Consider the following 16659-nt stretch of genomic DNA (forward strand, 5'->3'; position numbering starts at 1 on the left):
GATTTCCGTCCACACGAACCCTAATCCGAGTTATCACTATCGAATTTAGTGCTACTCCTCTCGTTTGGGAGGAGTTCCGAAATCGATTTAAGGAGGCGGTTAACTCGATATTAATGACGTCGTGTGAACGGATACAGCGTTAAATCGGTATATCGGCCATTAAACCGATTTAAAGTCGCAGTGTAGACCTGGCCTTAGTCTAGACATTCAGAACAAAGTCCATAGCACTGTTAAGGTGGAGACAGGTTGGCACAAACATTGGCATTAACTTTTCAGGTTGTAAATGGTTTGGTTTGGTTTTTGTTTTGTTAAACAAAAGTGGTTTTCTGGCTAGAACAGGGGTAGGCAACCTACGGCATGCGTGCCGATTTTCAGTGGCACTTACACTGCTCAAGTCCTGGCCATCGGTCCGGGGGGCTCTGCATTTAATTTAATTTTAAATGAAGCTTCTTAAACATTTTAAAAACCTTATTTACTTTTCACGCAACAATATTTAGTTATATATTACAGATTTAGAGAGAGACCTTCTAAAAACGTTAAAATGTATTACTGGCACGCGAAACCTTAAATTAGAGTGAATAAATGAAGACTCAGCACCGCTTCTGAAAGGTTGCTGACCCCTGGGCTAGAATCTGCTGCCTTTTCAAATCAGAACAAGATCAAATGGTAAAAACAAGCTCAATCTGGTTTGCCCAAAAGCCAGTTATTAAAAATGAGGTGAAAAGTAAATTAATTAGCCCCATATACAGTCATGTTAGGTCAAAATAATTCATGTCACTGTATCTAGAAATAAGCTGTACTTATTCATTTCGTGCAGGTCTTCAAAGCAGAGTGCAGGTAAAGAGAAGGATCTGCTCCCTTCTCCTGTGGCCCCTGTCCTTCAGAAAGATCCAAAGCAAGATCATGGGTCCCGCAAGAGAACAGTCAGTCAATCTTCTTCCTTAAAATCAAGCAGCAACAGTAATAAGGAGAGTAGCAGCAGCAGTAAAAGTAACTCGTCTTCCAAACAAAAAAAGACCGAAGGGAAGGCTTCTAGCAGTGCCAGGGAAGTCAAGGTAAGAAGTTTATTTTTGTAAATGCTTTCCTCTAATATTCATTGTTTGTGTGTGCAGTCTGGCATGTCAATGTGTAATCCAAGCAATAATTTGTCAGGCTTTGACTTTAAGCTTAAATGTAATTTAGTTTTTAAAGGTGTTTACTCCCTGTGGTAGAGCACAAGTAATTGGGTCATAAGGAGGCCTGTAAATGGAAAACAACTCAGTAGCTGTTCATTAGAATCGTAGTATCCTGGGGGTAGGTTGGTACTAATGTTAAATTTACAAATGTGATTAGTGTTCTTCTAACTACAGTGGTTGCTTATTAATCATTTAATTTGATTCCAGTGACATTTTTCAGAGTTTTTAACATCAAAGTAAAATAGGAGAACAATACATTATTTTATATGCAATTAAATAATTGAGCCATTTGTGATTTTAACAGATTGTACTGCTATCCTGACTGTAAAGGAAAAGACAGTTCAATCCTCCTCTTCCCCCTTTCCCCTCACCCGAGGTGCGTTTCAGGATAGGATCCTTCACAGGGCTACTGCTGACTTGCCTTGGCTGTCAGACCAGGTGGATGTAATTAGCTGCTATCAGGAGAATAAAAAGGTTTATGTTTGAGTTGGGGAAGAAAATGGGGTGGTACAGGAGATTTTGAAAATTAAAATCTCTAGAAACTAACAGTTTGTGAGGAGTTCAAACTAAATGTGTTCTTGTGGCATTTGTGTGTGTGTGTGTGTGTGTGGAGAGGGGGGAATTAGGGATCCTGCCTGCTCACACCTATATAAATGGATATTATTGGGTGATGCATAACATCTGAATGTGTCTGATAAAACATGGCATTAAACCTAGCTGTATGGTAAGCTGTTCTCAGTGACTGCTGTACTATCAACTGGCAAGAACGTAATATTTCAATGTGAAATGTGACTATAATTCACAAGGTCTGGATTGTATTGTTGTGTGTTGGTGCCATCTTGTCTTGAGGCCTCTACAGCAAACAGAAGCTCAAAGCCTAATGAGGCATTAGGGATGTAATTGGTATGTTGCAGTACTTGGCAAATCTTATAAATTGCTAACTTCAGTAATGTCTGAAGAAAAGGTTTGAAGCAAAGTCAGAGGAACTAATCATGGCAGCCAAGTGTGCAGATTGAAATAACAAATAGACAAGAACTGAGAAAAATGTGACTTGGTGGTCAAGAATAGCAGACAAGTGAAATATCTAAACTAGGATTGCAGACATCCACCTCAGATGCTGACTTCATCAGATTTTGTAAGGCAGGCAGGGTTGGTCTAGTCAGTGCATGTATGGGAGACTTCCAGGGAGCCTGTAGGTCCCTCAGTGGATTGTACTGTAGATTCACTGGCACCTTTTTTTTCCTGCCTTAGCACTGAACCAAGTCTGGCCATTTTTTTTTTTTAATTTGGGTAATTAGTATCTCCTTATAGTTTAATTGGTTTTAATTCTTGTCTTAAGTTAGTATAGTCTTGTCGTGTGCCACTGAACATTTGCTACAGCTGGCTGTATTTCTGTTCTGAAGTGATTGCATTTTGATGGTGGGTGAAGGGAGATTATATGTTGCTGTCTTTTTTTTTTTTTTTTTTTTTTTTTTTTTGAAGCAGTCAAAGGTTTTTTTCACCAACAGAAGCTGGTCAAATAAAAGATATTACTGTGCCCACCTTGTGTCTCACTTACTATGTCATGTTGAGCTGAAGTTGTATGATTTGGGGGGCAGGAGCCATGTCTCTTTGGAAGGCTCCTTGCACACTTTTTGGATTCCTGAAAAATAGAATGATCACTCCACTTCTGAAACATTAAAGCAAAAATCATGCTACAGAGTTGATTCTTCTAAAAGGAATAGAAAAGCAGAAAATACATGTAGCACCTCTCCTAGGCGGACAGTAAAATAAATGAATGTTAGCCATTACTAAGTTGAGGAGGAGAATTCAGTTGTGCCTGGAAACCTTTTATCAGATTCGTTCTAGCAGAGATCCATTTGGCCCATCAGAGAGGGGGCTTGTAAGGGAGCTGGTTATGGTTCCTTGGTCTGGCTCCATCCCCAGCATATATTGGAGCACCAATGAGGAGAGAAGCCTTTGAAAGTTATGATGTGTAAGTAGTAAATGTGAATGGCAATTAACCTGCTGCAAAACTGACCTAGTTTGCATTTAAGAAGAGAGAGACCATCAGGAGGAACTTAAGTAATGAACAATCATCTCTTTTTAAAACAGATTTCTCACTGCTTTTATAATTACTAATTATGGCAATTTATTTCTTCTTAGGAAAAGGTTCTAAACAGTTCATCAAACTGCCCTCCTGCATCTATCCCAGCTACAGACAGCTCAAAGTCCCGAAGAGCAAAGCTTGTTTTTGATGACAGGTGAGAGCAGTGAGAGGTGCCAGGCTCATGACATTTCCTCTTCCCTAAACAGGGCACTAATTTCAGTGTGTAACTTGTAAAATGTATAGTAGCTTTCTATGGATAGGAGATGTTCTTTGCCATACATGTACAGTATTATTCTGTGGAGATCTGCATGCTGTTTGTGTAATTGTATGCCTGCCTGACACATGTATCACTAATTTGGCCGAAGTCTCAGCCTCCTTTGTAGATTTGTACTCAGCCTGAAACAAGCGAGCAGTGGATTTTGACAGTATGTGATTGTCCTGTATCCATTTTTAAGAAATACTAGTCTCCCGTTCTGCAGACTCACTTCACACCTCACCTGTCCAGTCTGCTTGTCCTCTTTGGGATGAGTTGGCACCCCCCCATCCCCGAGTCAGTGACTGCTCTCACTCATGGAGAGGATCCTCTGCCACTGATCCTTTGCTGATTCACAAAAGTGGGATCATGGAATCATATGGTCCTGTGTTATCAAAGTTATCAAAAAGTTAACAAATTTTGGAGAATGTGAATCGGTAAAATATGTTCCCGAATTCACATCAAGATTATCCATTCATGCAATATTTCATGCAAATACTTGGGTGTTTTTTACAGGGGCTCGGTTCTAGTTTTATCAGCTACTTCAAGATTGATTTAAAATAATTGCTTTTTGGATTAAGTACTTTTAAGGGCCAACATAAAGGACCATATGCAAACAACCTGATTATGGGAGTGGTTTGTTTTTTCTTCTGCTACATATTCCCAGACAAAACCAAGTTACGATGGAATTAAAATTCGGCGCACATATCTGTAGTTAGAGGGAAGTTGTAGTTATCCACAAGCCAAGTATGTTAAAGCCAGGAAATTCAGAGTTAAGGATAAACTTAAAAGAAATCCAAATATATTAAGGTACAGAAATGTATAATTAGGGCACCCGGGTGGCTTTGACTATGCCCTGCAGTGACACCATGCAGTAACCATATAATTATAATTAGACGTGATTACAGTAAACTGATTTTTAAAGATGTTAGTTTTTTCCTTTTATAGTGTCAGCTATAGGGCCACTCTAAGAGGAGAATATGATTCACTTTTAAATGAACTGTGATAAAATGCTGACTTTAAATGAAATCGGGTGTGCCCAGTACTTCATATTGTGGTGAAATAGGGGAATGATTAACTCCAACTATTTGTATGTTTGGAAAATCGTGTTCAGATTTTAGACAGTGACCTTGTAAATACAGCATTTAATACAGTAAAATAGAAAATTAAAGATCTCTTGTAGTTACTCTTTGGAGCAGAGGTGAGCAAATCTGGCCCACGGGATGTTCTGCCCAGCCTTTTTCCTGGCCTGGGAGGCTAGCTACCAGCCCCTCCCCTGCAGTCTCAGCTCACCCTGCCACTGGTGCAGTGTTCTGGGTCGTGGGCTGCGAGCTCCTGGGGCAGCGCAGCTGCAGAGACCGGCCTTACCTGGTGCTCTGTGCTGCGTGGTGCATGGCTGGCTCCAGCTGGGTGGCATGGCTGCCTGGCCTGGTGCAACTGGGTGGCACGGTAAGGGGACAGGGAGTGGGGGAACGGGGTTGGATAGAGGGCAGGGGAGTTCTGGGGGTGGTCAGGAGCTGGGGTTGTGGCTAGAGGTGGTGGAAGTCAGAGGGCGGGGAACATGGGGGTGAGGGTTCTGCGGGCGGTCAGTTACAAAGCTTGACACACAGAAAGGGATTCAATTTTCATCTTATTAAATTCATAATTTTTTTTTTTTATATTGCAGGTTGTACTCGGCCGATCATTATTTACAGGAAGCAAAGAAGTTAAAGCACAATGCAGATGCATTGGTAAGTAGTGTAGAACTGATAAATGAAATTGTTTTTAATTATTCACTTTATTAATGTAACTTCTGTTCACCATTCACTACACTTGCCTTCATTGTAACTTCTGTTCACTTTTGCCATATTGTAATTCAAATCCCATTTTAAAACGCTCACTCCATTTTGTAAAAGCTTCCTCCAACCTTCATTTTTGCAAACCCTGCTGTAATCTTATTAGTTTAGTTTAGATGTGTGAATGAGGCATATATGAATGATGGAATCAACTTCTAGCCCCAGCCTGTCCTGATGAAGTAAAGTTCAAACCCCAACGGCTGAAAATGCAGACAGGAGCCCTAACAAAGTAAGAAGTGTCCACCCTAAAAAGAAAAGGTACAATAGAAGGACAATCAAAGCTGAAAGTCACGCCTGCAATTGACGGGCGATCAATCACCAAACCCAGAGGCAGCGAGACACAGCAAGACCTATAGGCTCTGGATTCAAACTAAATCCTACAAAAAGGATGGGTGAGATGGGAGACTTTGGAGGGTAGCATTCTGCTGCCAACATGGAAGGACATCGGTGCAGGCCCAGCAGAGACCCAGCTCGGCCTTGTGCCCGACTTTCCTGGCCAGTTACCGCCACAAGCTATAAACCCGAGCTGCAATATCAAGCCATGAACTTAAGCTATCTTCAGGACTGGTAAATGTGCAGCAGCTGCAGAACATCTGATGAGTGTGTGTATGTGTATGTGTGTAAGGATTAAGATATTAGTTATTGATCAAAAATCAAATTGTTATCATAATAAATGTGCCATCTTTGTCTTGCCCCCAGAAAAGATCCTGTGTAGTTTTGTCTGTACAACAGTAGAACCCAAAACATCTATCTAGTGGTTGCACATAATGTTAGGTTGGTTTAACTCTTCTGAACCTGTACTCTTCTCTAATACTGTAATTCTCTCCCACTTCTTCTCTCTGTTTTTAATGTTTCATTCTCTTTAGTCTGACAGGTTTGAGAAAGCTGTTTTCTATCTCGATGCTGTAGTGTCTTTCATCGAATGTGGGAATGCATTGGAGAAAAATGCTCAGGAATCCAAGTCCCCGTTCCCTATGTATTCAGAAACTGTGGAATTAATCAAGTAAGCTTTATAAAGCAAGTAAAGTGGAGCCTAGTGGTCAGACCCCGGGAACTGGGAGCAAGTGCCCAGATTCTATTCTTGATTTTGCCACCAATACTTGCATTTGGTCATCTGTAAAAATTTACCCAACTTATCCATATTTTGAGGCTTCATGTTGTTTTGTAAAAGGACTTTTAAATCCTTTCATCTAAGGGTCTTAATGTTAATGCAAATTGTAATATAAAAACAAAAAACATTCCAAAACTTTCCTCATCCATACTTTTGAGTAAATCATCTATGGATCTCTGGTAAAATACGAGGGCAGCTGGAACTAAGCCTTAATAGTTTTCTTAAAAGAATATTAAATGACAAATGGCAACTGAGAAATGACAACATCATGTGTTTTTATTTGTCATTTACTTGATGTCTTTGTTTGCAGATACACTATGAAACTGAAAAATTATTTGGCACCAGATGCTACAGCTGCAGATAAAAGGCTAGCAGTGCTTTGGTACGTACATTTTGGTCTAATAAAACATCTTGAGTCAAGTTAGTGAGTGCACCATGTCCAAAGGTTACGCATAGTGGTATTTTTAACTTTTGTTTTTAACTGAATTGTAAATTCAGTACTCAAAGATATTTGAAGTTTTCATTGAACCTTAGAATGGGGCTGGGGCCCAGGACAGCCCCCACTGGAGGTGGGGAGGGAGCACCACCCAGCTCTGCTGCTGGCCCAGCTGCTGGCCACGCCACCTGGCCGAGGCTCCACTCCCACCTCCGCCCCCAGCCGTGGCCCCTTTACCCTGTCCATGTCCCTCCCTGGCTCTCAGAGCCGGAGCCTCACTCCTGGCTTCGGCTCCAGGGGCGGAGGGTATGCAGATGGGGTAAGGGAAGGCACAAGGTAAAAAGTTTGGGGAACACTACCTTAGGTAGTTAGATCCAGCATAGCATCTCCCTTTCATATCTGTTATTAATCTTCCTGTGTATCTGAATATTGAGGGAATAAAAAGGAGGCATTTAAGACCAAAAAAAAAAATAAAACTAAAACCTAAAAGTAAATTTTACGACTGAAGTGATACGAATAGTGCCAAGAATCAGTTCTTGTTTCTCGCTTATAAACTTAGTGAAAGGTGAGCTGTCAGCTAATGCTTTTGATGGGAGTCTGATTTCCTTGTGATGTCTGGTCCATCTATGGCAGTAATTCCTAAATTGTTGGGTGCACTCTCCTAACGGGGCACAGAGGAAAGCTTGGGGTGGCACAGTGGGGTCCGGGCCAGCCCCAACAGGGGTCTGGGAGGGAGTGCTGCCCAGCTCTGTTCCAGCTCCGCCCCTGGCCCAGCTGCGGCTTCAGCCCCAGCCTCGGTCCCCTTACCCCTGCCTGTGTCCCTGGGAGCCACAGCCCTGCTCCCAACTGTGGCTCCTGGGTTGAGGGGCATTACATGAAAAGGCTGATCTGTAGATATAACAAGCTTAATGGTTAAAACAGACAGTTTTTGGACTACTTATTATACGCTTGTGAATTTTTGAGTAGTTAGACTACTTTACTAAAGCTGCAGCATCAGTGTGTCTGTAGCTCTGCTTTCATGCTCATGCGTATGCGGATGTGGAATTTTCCTGTTATGAGAAATTGACAGTATTGCTGTCAAGTTAAAAGTATATTTCTCTACCATTGTATCTCTGTTCTGAGAAGCTAAATATTCCATAAAGCATAGTGATTGCATTAAATAATTTACTGATTCTTCTGGAAACAAGAATATCAACATTTATTGCTTAAAAGATAGAGGTGCTATAGCACAGATTTGAGCCTCTGCCTTGCAAAGGAGGCCCTGACATTGAACTGCACACTGACCCTTAGGGTTGAAAGAAGCAGCAGCAGAAAACTAGGGGAGCCCAAACATCTTCCCATGGTGTCCACCTACTGATTAGTCAGCTTGGGGTGTATGTCAAAGAATCACCTTGCTAATACTCCAAATTCTTCAGGCGGCTGAGTACAGAGGGGACAGGAATCAGTTTGGGGGTGGGGGGAAGAGGAATGTGATGTCAGACTCTGCATGTTGTATCAGCACATCCTGGTGTAATGGGCTTCATTTATTTTTTAATTTCTTTCATTTATTTGCTAGTCTAGGAGATGATTTAGGGTTGTAGTCTCAACTTAGTGAGCAGGACTCTGGTTATGTAAGTAAAGACAATGAAGATTGTATATCTAAAGTCTTGTGCTCAAGCTTAGACTATCTTTAGTTTCTCTGACAAATGAAACATCGTTACTATTGATGGCAAAACTACAACTCCATACATCAGAGAATATGTTGAAAAACACACAGCTGCTAGCTGTTTACTGCATTATTGACCCTTGTAAGCACACTCATTATAAATGTGTTGCCGTTTTTCTTTGCCTAGTCTTCGATGCCAGTCCCTGTTATATCTAAGGCTTTTCAAGCTGAAGAAGGAGAGTGCATTGAAATACTCTAAAACACTGACAGAACATCTAAAGGTAAAAAGTTCCTATATTACTGAGAGAGTCCTTTTTTAAAAAAATAAATAAAAAAAAATGGAAATTCCAAGGTACTCTCCTGATTCCTCTAACACGTGTACTTTGATATGCCCCTATCTGAAAATGTGGCTCTTAAAGTAAACTCATGTTCAGTGTTTTAGAACTCTTTATTTTTTTGTTACTGCAGCATGACCACAATGTTGTCATAACCCTACGGGTCTTAGCATAATACTTTTCCATTTTATAATAATTTCAGCTAGCTTTTGTCTGCTTTAAAGAATAAACAATTCAGCAGATCTCAGAGAGGATAAAAAGTACCTCTTACTGGCTACAGACATTACAAAGTTGAACCTTCACTTTCATGTATGATCTTAAGGGAATTCTGTTTCTAGTGGTACATTTTGACTGCAGCTGTCCGTTTGCAGAAGTTGGTGTTTGAATAAATAATTTTTAGCTCATCTAACAGCTTTACCAAAGTTCCAAAGGCAGTGCTCTTAGCTAGCTTGCCTGAACTCTCATATACTCCCATGAGACTTTCTAGAATTTTCAGTAAAAATCTGTTTTAAATCTCATCTGGTTTAAATCTACTACCAGAGGCTGAAAAAATAATCTTCCTTTTACTCACTTATTTGAATCTAAGTTGTTTCAGATGAGGTCAAGACATTTAAAACTTGAGTGAGCTTGCTTAATCTGAATTTAGGCTGGGATTTTCCAAGGAGCCAGTAGGAATTAGGCATCTTATTTGGAAGCTTGTAGTCGTCTTTGGAAATCCTAGCTTTAAATAGAGGAGAAGAGCATGCTAATATAATTTTGTAGCTTTTGAGGAAAGAGTCTAATTGCTCAGTGCCAGTGTTAACAGCTTTCACATTGCTGTTAGAAGGAGAAGATTGGAAAAAATATGAAACTTGCCACCAGAGGCAATAGAGTCTAGTGGTCAGTGGAAGGAATTAAGTTAGGAGACCTGAGTTCTAATCCCCGTTATTTTGCTGGCTTGCTATGTACCATAGACAGATCACATAAATTCTTGGTGCCTTAGTTTGTCAGCAGTAAAATGGGATATTTTGTCCAAATTTAAAGTGCTTTGATTCTCCCATACTGGTGCAGACTTTTGGTTGTCACAAAGAAATGTATCCATTTGTAAAACCTGTTTTAATAAGCAATTAACATACCCTTGGAGATCACCCCACAAACTTATTTTTCCCCAAACAGAATTCCTATAATAACTCTCAAGCACCGTCACCTGGCATGGGAAGGTAAGCAGCTTTGTAACTTGTACATTTTAACCACTTTTCCTTCTTGATTTAGACATGTTTAAATCTTGTGGGGGAGAGGGAATGGAATAAAATAATCTACAGGAGCTGAATTCAATGATTATTAAACTAGCTAGACATTTCCTATATCTTAATTTATGTATAATAAGGTATCTATGTAAGGTTTATAAAGTCACTGTTTGGTAATGTTATATAATTTTATCTGAAGTCTCATTAGCCAATTGTACTGTTGCAAGGATCCAGGCTTCAGCTGTGTGTCAGATGAACTGTTAAATGTGTTCATTTAATTATTCAGATAAATATTTTAAAACACTGCTGTCCTTGAAAGCACTCCAAGCATGATTTTAAATAGATCTCTACTGCAGTAAGGAGTTATGCCCTCCTGTGTGGAATTAATACACAACTCTAATTTCAATGGGTTCTTTTCAGATACACTCCCTCCTTCCCTCCCAGTATTAAGAGGACAATAGACTTCCTTAAATGCGTGGAACCATTTGAGCTTGGAACGATATATTCAAAACATAACTCTGTAGGAGAACATAGGGAGCAATTTACTTGTACTGTTTAAACCCTCAGAATAGTGTATTGATGTATTTATCTGTTCTGTATAGTCAGAGAACATATACATCTGAAGTAACCTACTAAAACTTAGATTTTAAAATTTTTAATAGGTTGAGAAATTTCAGCCTGTATGGCAATATAGCCCTTTCATATGGTTCTGATTTTGTACAGGTTTCTTTTAAGTGTACTCCTTAGAACTTAAATTTATTAAACATTCCTCTATAAAAATGATTAGATTAAATGGTGAGGAAATTTGGTCATAAGGTTAAACCACAGAACTCGAAGCCTTAATGCTGTTCCCAAGTCTGACGCATACTTCATATGACCTTGGGCAAGTCACTTAAACTTGGTTTCTTTACTCAAATGTAAGTAAAGAGAGATCCCAAGATGGAAGGGCCCTATAGAAGTACAAACTATTATAATTCCAGATGAATAAATTATGCAGCTTGATGTGTCAGAATACACACACATTTTGTATTTTAAAAATCATGCTTTTTTTAAACTAGCAAACCTGTTGGTATGCCATCTCCGGTCTCTCCGAAGCTGTCTCCAGGAAATTCAGGGAATTACTCTTCGGGGGCAACCAACCCTTCAGGGAGCAGTTCTTCTGTGACTATTCCACAGAGAATCCACCAGATGGCAGCCAGCTATGTCCAGGTTACATCCAACTTTCTCTATGCCACTGAAATTTGGGACCAAGCTGAACAACTTTCTAAAGAGCAAAGAGGTAAGACTTGGCAGAATCTAATTGTAAAATCAAATGTGTTGAATTGTGCCATAAATGCTAATAGATCTTTCACATTGAGAGAATCCACTAATAGTACACCAGGTATGTTTTGTCAGTTGTTTTGCTGTATGGAAAGATGGATAATTATTGCATTAGAATTTCAGTAATATCTCAGACTTCTCCTATGATCTTGATTCTGAATGAATAAATAAGCCCCACACTAGCAATGTATAGCCAGATATAATTTTGGGGACTTGATATAACTTATAGTTTGCAATGATGGACTCAGATTTCCATTTCTAAAAATTTATTTAATAAGTATGCAAATTTCTTTCAGCGGGAACTCACTACTTCTGAGAATGTTTGTTTAACTTCAGCGCAAACCCTTTTCCACTTGTTCTTATCAATCATTTTATTGCAGAAACGTTTAGGTTTCTATTGGAAATAGTCTTTTATCCCTGTACCATTTTTACCTCCTTCCACCTCTTCTCTCTCCTGTGGTGTCATCTGTGAGAGATGTATAGTATTTGTTAGTATGTCATAGGTGAATTCTTCCTCAGCACCACGTTCTACAAAGGGAAGTCAATGTGAGAGTGTATGTAAAGAGTTTTTGTTTTCTTGTGTCATTCTAGAGTTCTTTGCTGAACTGGATAAAGTTATGGGTCCTCTGATCTTTAATTCGAGCATCATGACAGACCTAGTGCGTTACACCCGACAGGGATTACATTGGTTGCGTCTGGATGCTAAGTGATATCTTGAACTGAAGGAATCAAAAGTAGAACACACTTTTCTTGCTGCCTCTGATTTTCTCCATAACACTGTGTCATGTCAATAAGGAAGACTGCCATAACACATTGCTTAGTTGACACTAAAAGCAAGGAATGCTTTCACGTCTCTCATCCTCTTCTGTTTGTCTAACCCCAAACCACATCATGTTAATGGACTTCTTCAGTATTCTCATTTTTAAGTTATTTAAATATTTTAAAATCGGCTACATATTAAGATATGGCTTCTCTGCTCTGTAGTGGGATTGGAATTCCAGTCAATAATACATAACTAATCAGTTTTAAATCCTATTATTTATTTTCATTTGTTTTTAAAAATTTTTTACAAAGCCCAGTTATGGGCTCTTTTAAGACTTAGCTATTTCTTCCTATAAACTTACCCTATCAAGTACTTAGCAGAGATTAAATGTAGACACTTTATTTAAGTACTGTGTGAGCTTGTTACTCTGTAATGTCTTGTGGTGGTAGAGCTTGTAAAACAAAGTAAGGGTTGATAGGTTCTAAATTGTAGGAACACCAAGTTTTTCATGCCTAATGCCTATGACTCAAATCTTAAATAAGTACAGTTTTATTATTACTGAATTTGTACTAAATTTTAAGAAAAGTTCTAGAGATATTCTTCTACACATTAAGATATTTCATTTAAATGAAAATATAAGAGATGTATATGGAAGAGATTTAGTTATGTCTAACTTGGGTTGTTTTTTTCAAGACAATTTCAGAAAACTTGGTTAACACTATAGCAAACACAAAACATTACAGTAAACTTGCATTTAATGCAATATGGAAGTGGTGTGAGAATGAGCTTCAGTTTCTAAATAGGTGCATACTGGAAACGTTTCATAAATGGACTATTTTGTGCTTTATCTCTCTTCATTTAAAATAGGTTTTGTCATCTTGTTTGTCATTATTGGACCCTTACTGAAACAGCCAACTTAACAGTTGAAAGAACAGATAAATAATTTCTATTAGAGCTGTTTGTATCATTTCCATTGACTGGGAAACCAAAAATCATAAAAAGCAATCTAAGATCCATCTTTTCCTTTTGTGTCTGCTAATTGATGGACACTATCATGTGATAATGGCCATTGTGGGGTGCAGAGCACATCTTTCACAGTGATATTGTGAAACTGTTCTGATACAGAATTTATTTAAAACGTCTGTTTACCCCCATGTTAATGGAGGCCCCTGTTAAAGTTAGATGTTTTAGGGGAGCAGAATATTCACTTTAGAAGTATGTTGGTGCAACAAGAATCCTGCATTGAGTTCCAAGTGGCTGCTTTTAAGAAGTTGTAATCCAAAGTACCTTTCCACATAAGGTTATTGTCTGAGTAAAAGGTTAAAAATTATATTCCTTTCAATATTGCTTAGTGCCCCTATCATGTCTGGTGTGCCTTATGCCTTACTTTTAGGTGAAGATTTTATGAACTGTTTACAAGATGAAGTTTTACAGCAGGACCATGTATACTGTATGGAGTTGGTCTTCTGCAGTACTTTTGGTAAAATTCCATTTCTTTTTCATCAGTCATAGTGTGCGTCATAGAAACTGACTTCCTGTTACAGTGGTCTCCTTTTAAAGAGTCAAACTCCTAACCCATTAGAGTGGTATTGTGGAATGCTGCTTTGTTTTTATCTCCCATTGCCCCCCCCTTATCCTGTACCAGATGTGAATGTGCATGTTCAGGAAAATTATTGCACTAAATTTGTGTGTTGTTGTAGTTAAGTGCCAAAATGGTGGCAACCTCAAAAGAAGGAATAGAATTCTACGCTACTTAGTACTGCAGTATGTCCTATGGGCTTTAAGAGTTAAGAAATTTTGCAAGTTAGTAACTTCACTAAACTGTAGCTGCATATTCATAGAGCTTCCTTTGTGTTACAACATTTATTTGTACTTCCAGAAAAGTTTGCTACATGCAAATGGAGACAGTTAGTCAACCTATAACTTTCCCCATTATACTTCAGCCTACATTCAGGTCTGTTTGATAGCCTTTTTTATTTGAATCACTATGTAAGTTAGTTTCTCTGTTTGCTGTTAGAGATGGAACTTTCTCTACTCTCAAACTCTGCATCTTGGTTAATGGGACACTGTCAACTATTTTTCCTTTAATACTCTAAAGTGCCTAGCACACTTTTGACGCTATATAAAAATACCTTCTTAGAAGCAGCATTTTGTATTTTATTTTTTTGTATAGGGCTGCAGTAGCCAGCATGGCTGTTTCTAGCTTGCTCCGTTATGTGCACCGTTACCATTGCTGTATGGGAATATTGTTTTTTTCTTAACTAGAGTCTCACCAGTATCTTTGGGTGGTACATTTTCAAGAGACCAGTTTAGTGTATCCCTCAGTTTCAGACCAATGGATTCTAAATGTTTGTCTAAAAAGTCTAGAAAACTCTTTACAGTCGCTCAAAATGGGGACCTGAACTGACAGAGTCCTGCCTCAATAGTATACATTCTGGTGAAATTCTTCTGGAATATTGTCTCAGGTTTTTATCTGTGTAAGACACACACATGCAATGGTCTTGTTAAAAACAAACTCACTCCTCCGTCAACTTAGGCCATTTCAAATGGATTAAACTCACATTTGACAATTCCAAAAGCGCATCTAACTTGAGCTTTACCCATTGCTTCAGAGAGAGAGAATTTTATTTTGCCTGATAGAGTAGTTAAAACAAAATGAAAACAGTTCATAAGCATCTATCTCTCTGCCAAAATGCAAGCTAACAAAACCTGTCCTTTTTTAACCTTTAAACGCAATGTGGGAAATACATGTCATTTGAGTGCTAATGCAAGTTGCACTAGTGTCTTACCATGAGGGAATCCTTAACTCCTGGTATTAAGGATTCCCTATGTGATTATATTTTAACACATCAGTGTTGTAGTTTTTATTCATCCCTCCACATTCTTCCCTCCCCCCCAGTGGTGAATCTTTTTTTAAAAAATAAAAAAAAGGCTTAATAATCAGACTAGGCTTGCTCAGACATGAACATTATTTTGAATTTGCTGTCAAATTTTCAGGTTCCGAAATAACAAGTTGCATCATTTATAATTATAAATGAGCCTTCAGGACACCAGAACAAAATAGTCCATGAGTTATTTCGATTTGAAATATTAACCGTAAAACAGAGCACATTGGATGGCTCTTTTTTGTCTTTTGACGGCAGTATGCAATTTGTATTGTATGTGTCTTTAGAGTGTGTGTGTGTATATATAGAACTCAGTCGGTCCAAAGTATGTTATACTTGTTTTTAGATTATAGTGCAACTGATTATATTGATATATTATTTATTAAACTGAGTGCTGAATCACCATCTTACTGGTGAGGAATCTTGATATTATACAGGAGTGCAATGTATATTCATTTAGATTGCTGAGGCTTGATTGCTGTGATTAAAAAAAAAAAAAAAAAAGACACCCTAAAATGTATTTATGAATGATCCCAACAGATAGAGAGTCAGTACTTTATGAATATAATTTTGTACTTGCCTGGGGCAAGTGAAATAAATCTTTAGGCATGCAACTGTGTAGTTTGCCAAACAATTAGAAAAGAGACTACCTTTGCTTTATTTAATATTTTGTTTACCTAGCAGAAAAATTTACTGTCATTGCAGTGTTTATATTAAAACAGTTACAAAAGGGCCTGAGCAAGTCAAGTTTGAATTAATTTACCCATTGGGGAGCAAGTAACTTCCAAATCATTGGTTAGCGCCCTAACAAATATTTCATAAATATTTAGGTTGAGGATTGAATTACTTTAGGTCTAGTGAATCAGTATTATGGAAAGCTGTATATTTCCAACAACAAAGCTAATCTTAGATATCTTTAAACAAAGAGTAGCCAAAGCTTTTGCTAGCCAATTCTGTTAGACAAACACAGACTATTTTAAGAGGACTGATTTCCTGGAGATTGAAGTACATGAAGTATCATGTTGTCAAATCGCATTATTTTTGAAAGAGTTTTGTCTGTGATGCCATTTAAACATAGCAGTGTTAGGAGGAAAGAGCAGGGGTAGCTATACAAATAAAACTGTTCTTGTCTCATTGTGAGGATGCTAGAGCAACGAGCCTGGGCAGTTCATAGAACAGTCTTTGAGAATGACAGCATTAGCTCTTCCTCTATTCCAATATTCAGCTGAGATTAAATTGAATACACTATATGTTGAGCACTTTGAAGTGCTGCTCCAGGATAGTTTGTAAAGGCTATCCTCATGTAAACTTTTTTTCCTGCTTTAATTCCATCTGGAAACTTAACAGAAATGCATCCATTCCAATTGATGTAACTCCATATTTATTAATGGAGTCCATACTGGCAAATTGGAATGAAATGTTCCCCATCTTGAATATTTTAGATACAACCTTAGGAAATCATGCAGTTACATACGCAAGAATTGTAGCCTGTATTTGTTGGCTGCATTGGCATTAAATATCTGAAAGTTCAACTACAAGGACCAGACATGACTTTTTTTTTTCAAGCACAGTTACTGACGTTTGTA

General features: G+C 38.4%; 1 protein-coding gene across 3 annotated transcripts in view; it reads left to right on the forward strand.

Annotated features, from left to right (window-relative positions):
- Positions 1 to 14844, forward strand: part of AFF4 (ALF transcription elongation factor 4) — a 97353-nt gene extending 82509 nt beyond the window's left edge. For all 3 annotated transcript variants that reach the window (XM_032769188.2, XM_032769186.2, XM_032769189.2), the window contains 9 exons: positions 818 to 1055; positions 3321 to 3418; positions 5184 to 5247; positions 6219 to 6355; positions 6774 to 6845; positions 8732 to 8825; positions 10035 to 10078; positions 11164 to 11384; positions 12017 to 14844. In XM_032769188.2, the coding sequence (XP_032625079.1) occupies positions 818 to 1055; positions 3321 to 3418; positions 5184 to 5247; positions 6219 to 6355; positions 6774 to 6845; positions 8732 to 8825; positions 10035 to 10078; positions 11164 to 11384; positions 12017 to 12135 (1087 nt within the window). In that variant the 3' untranslated portion in view covers positions 12136 to 14844. The remainder of the gene's footprint in view (positions 1 to 817; positions 1056 to 3320; positions 3419 to 5183; positions 5248 to 6218; positions 6356 to 6773; positions 6846 to 8731; positions 8826 to 10034; positions 10079 to 11163; positions 11385 to 12016) is intronic.
- The last annotated feature ends 1815 nt before the right edge of the window (positions 14845 to 16659 follow it).

Source organism: Chelonoidis abingdonii, chromosome 7 (assembly GCF_003597395.2).
Source record: "Chelonoidis abingdonii isolate Lonesome George chromosome 7, CheloAbing_2.0, whole genome shotgun sequence".
Taxonomy (NCBI): Eukaryota; Metazoa; Chordata; order Testudines; family Testudinidae; genus Chelonoidis; species Chelonoidis abingdonii.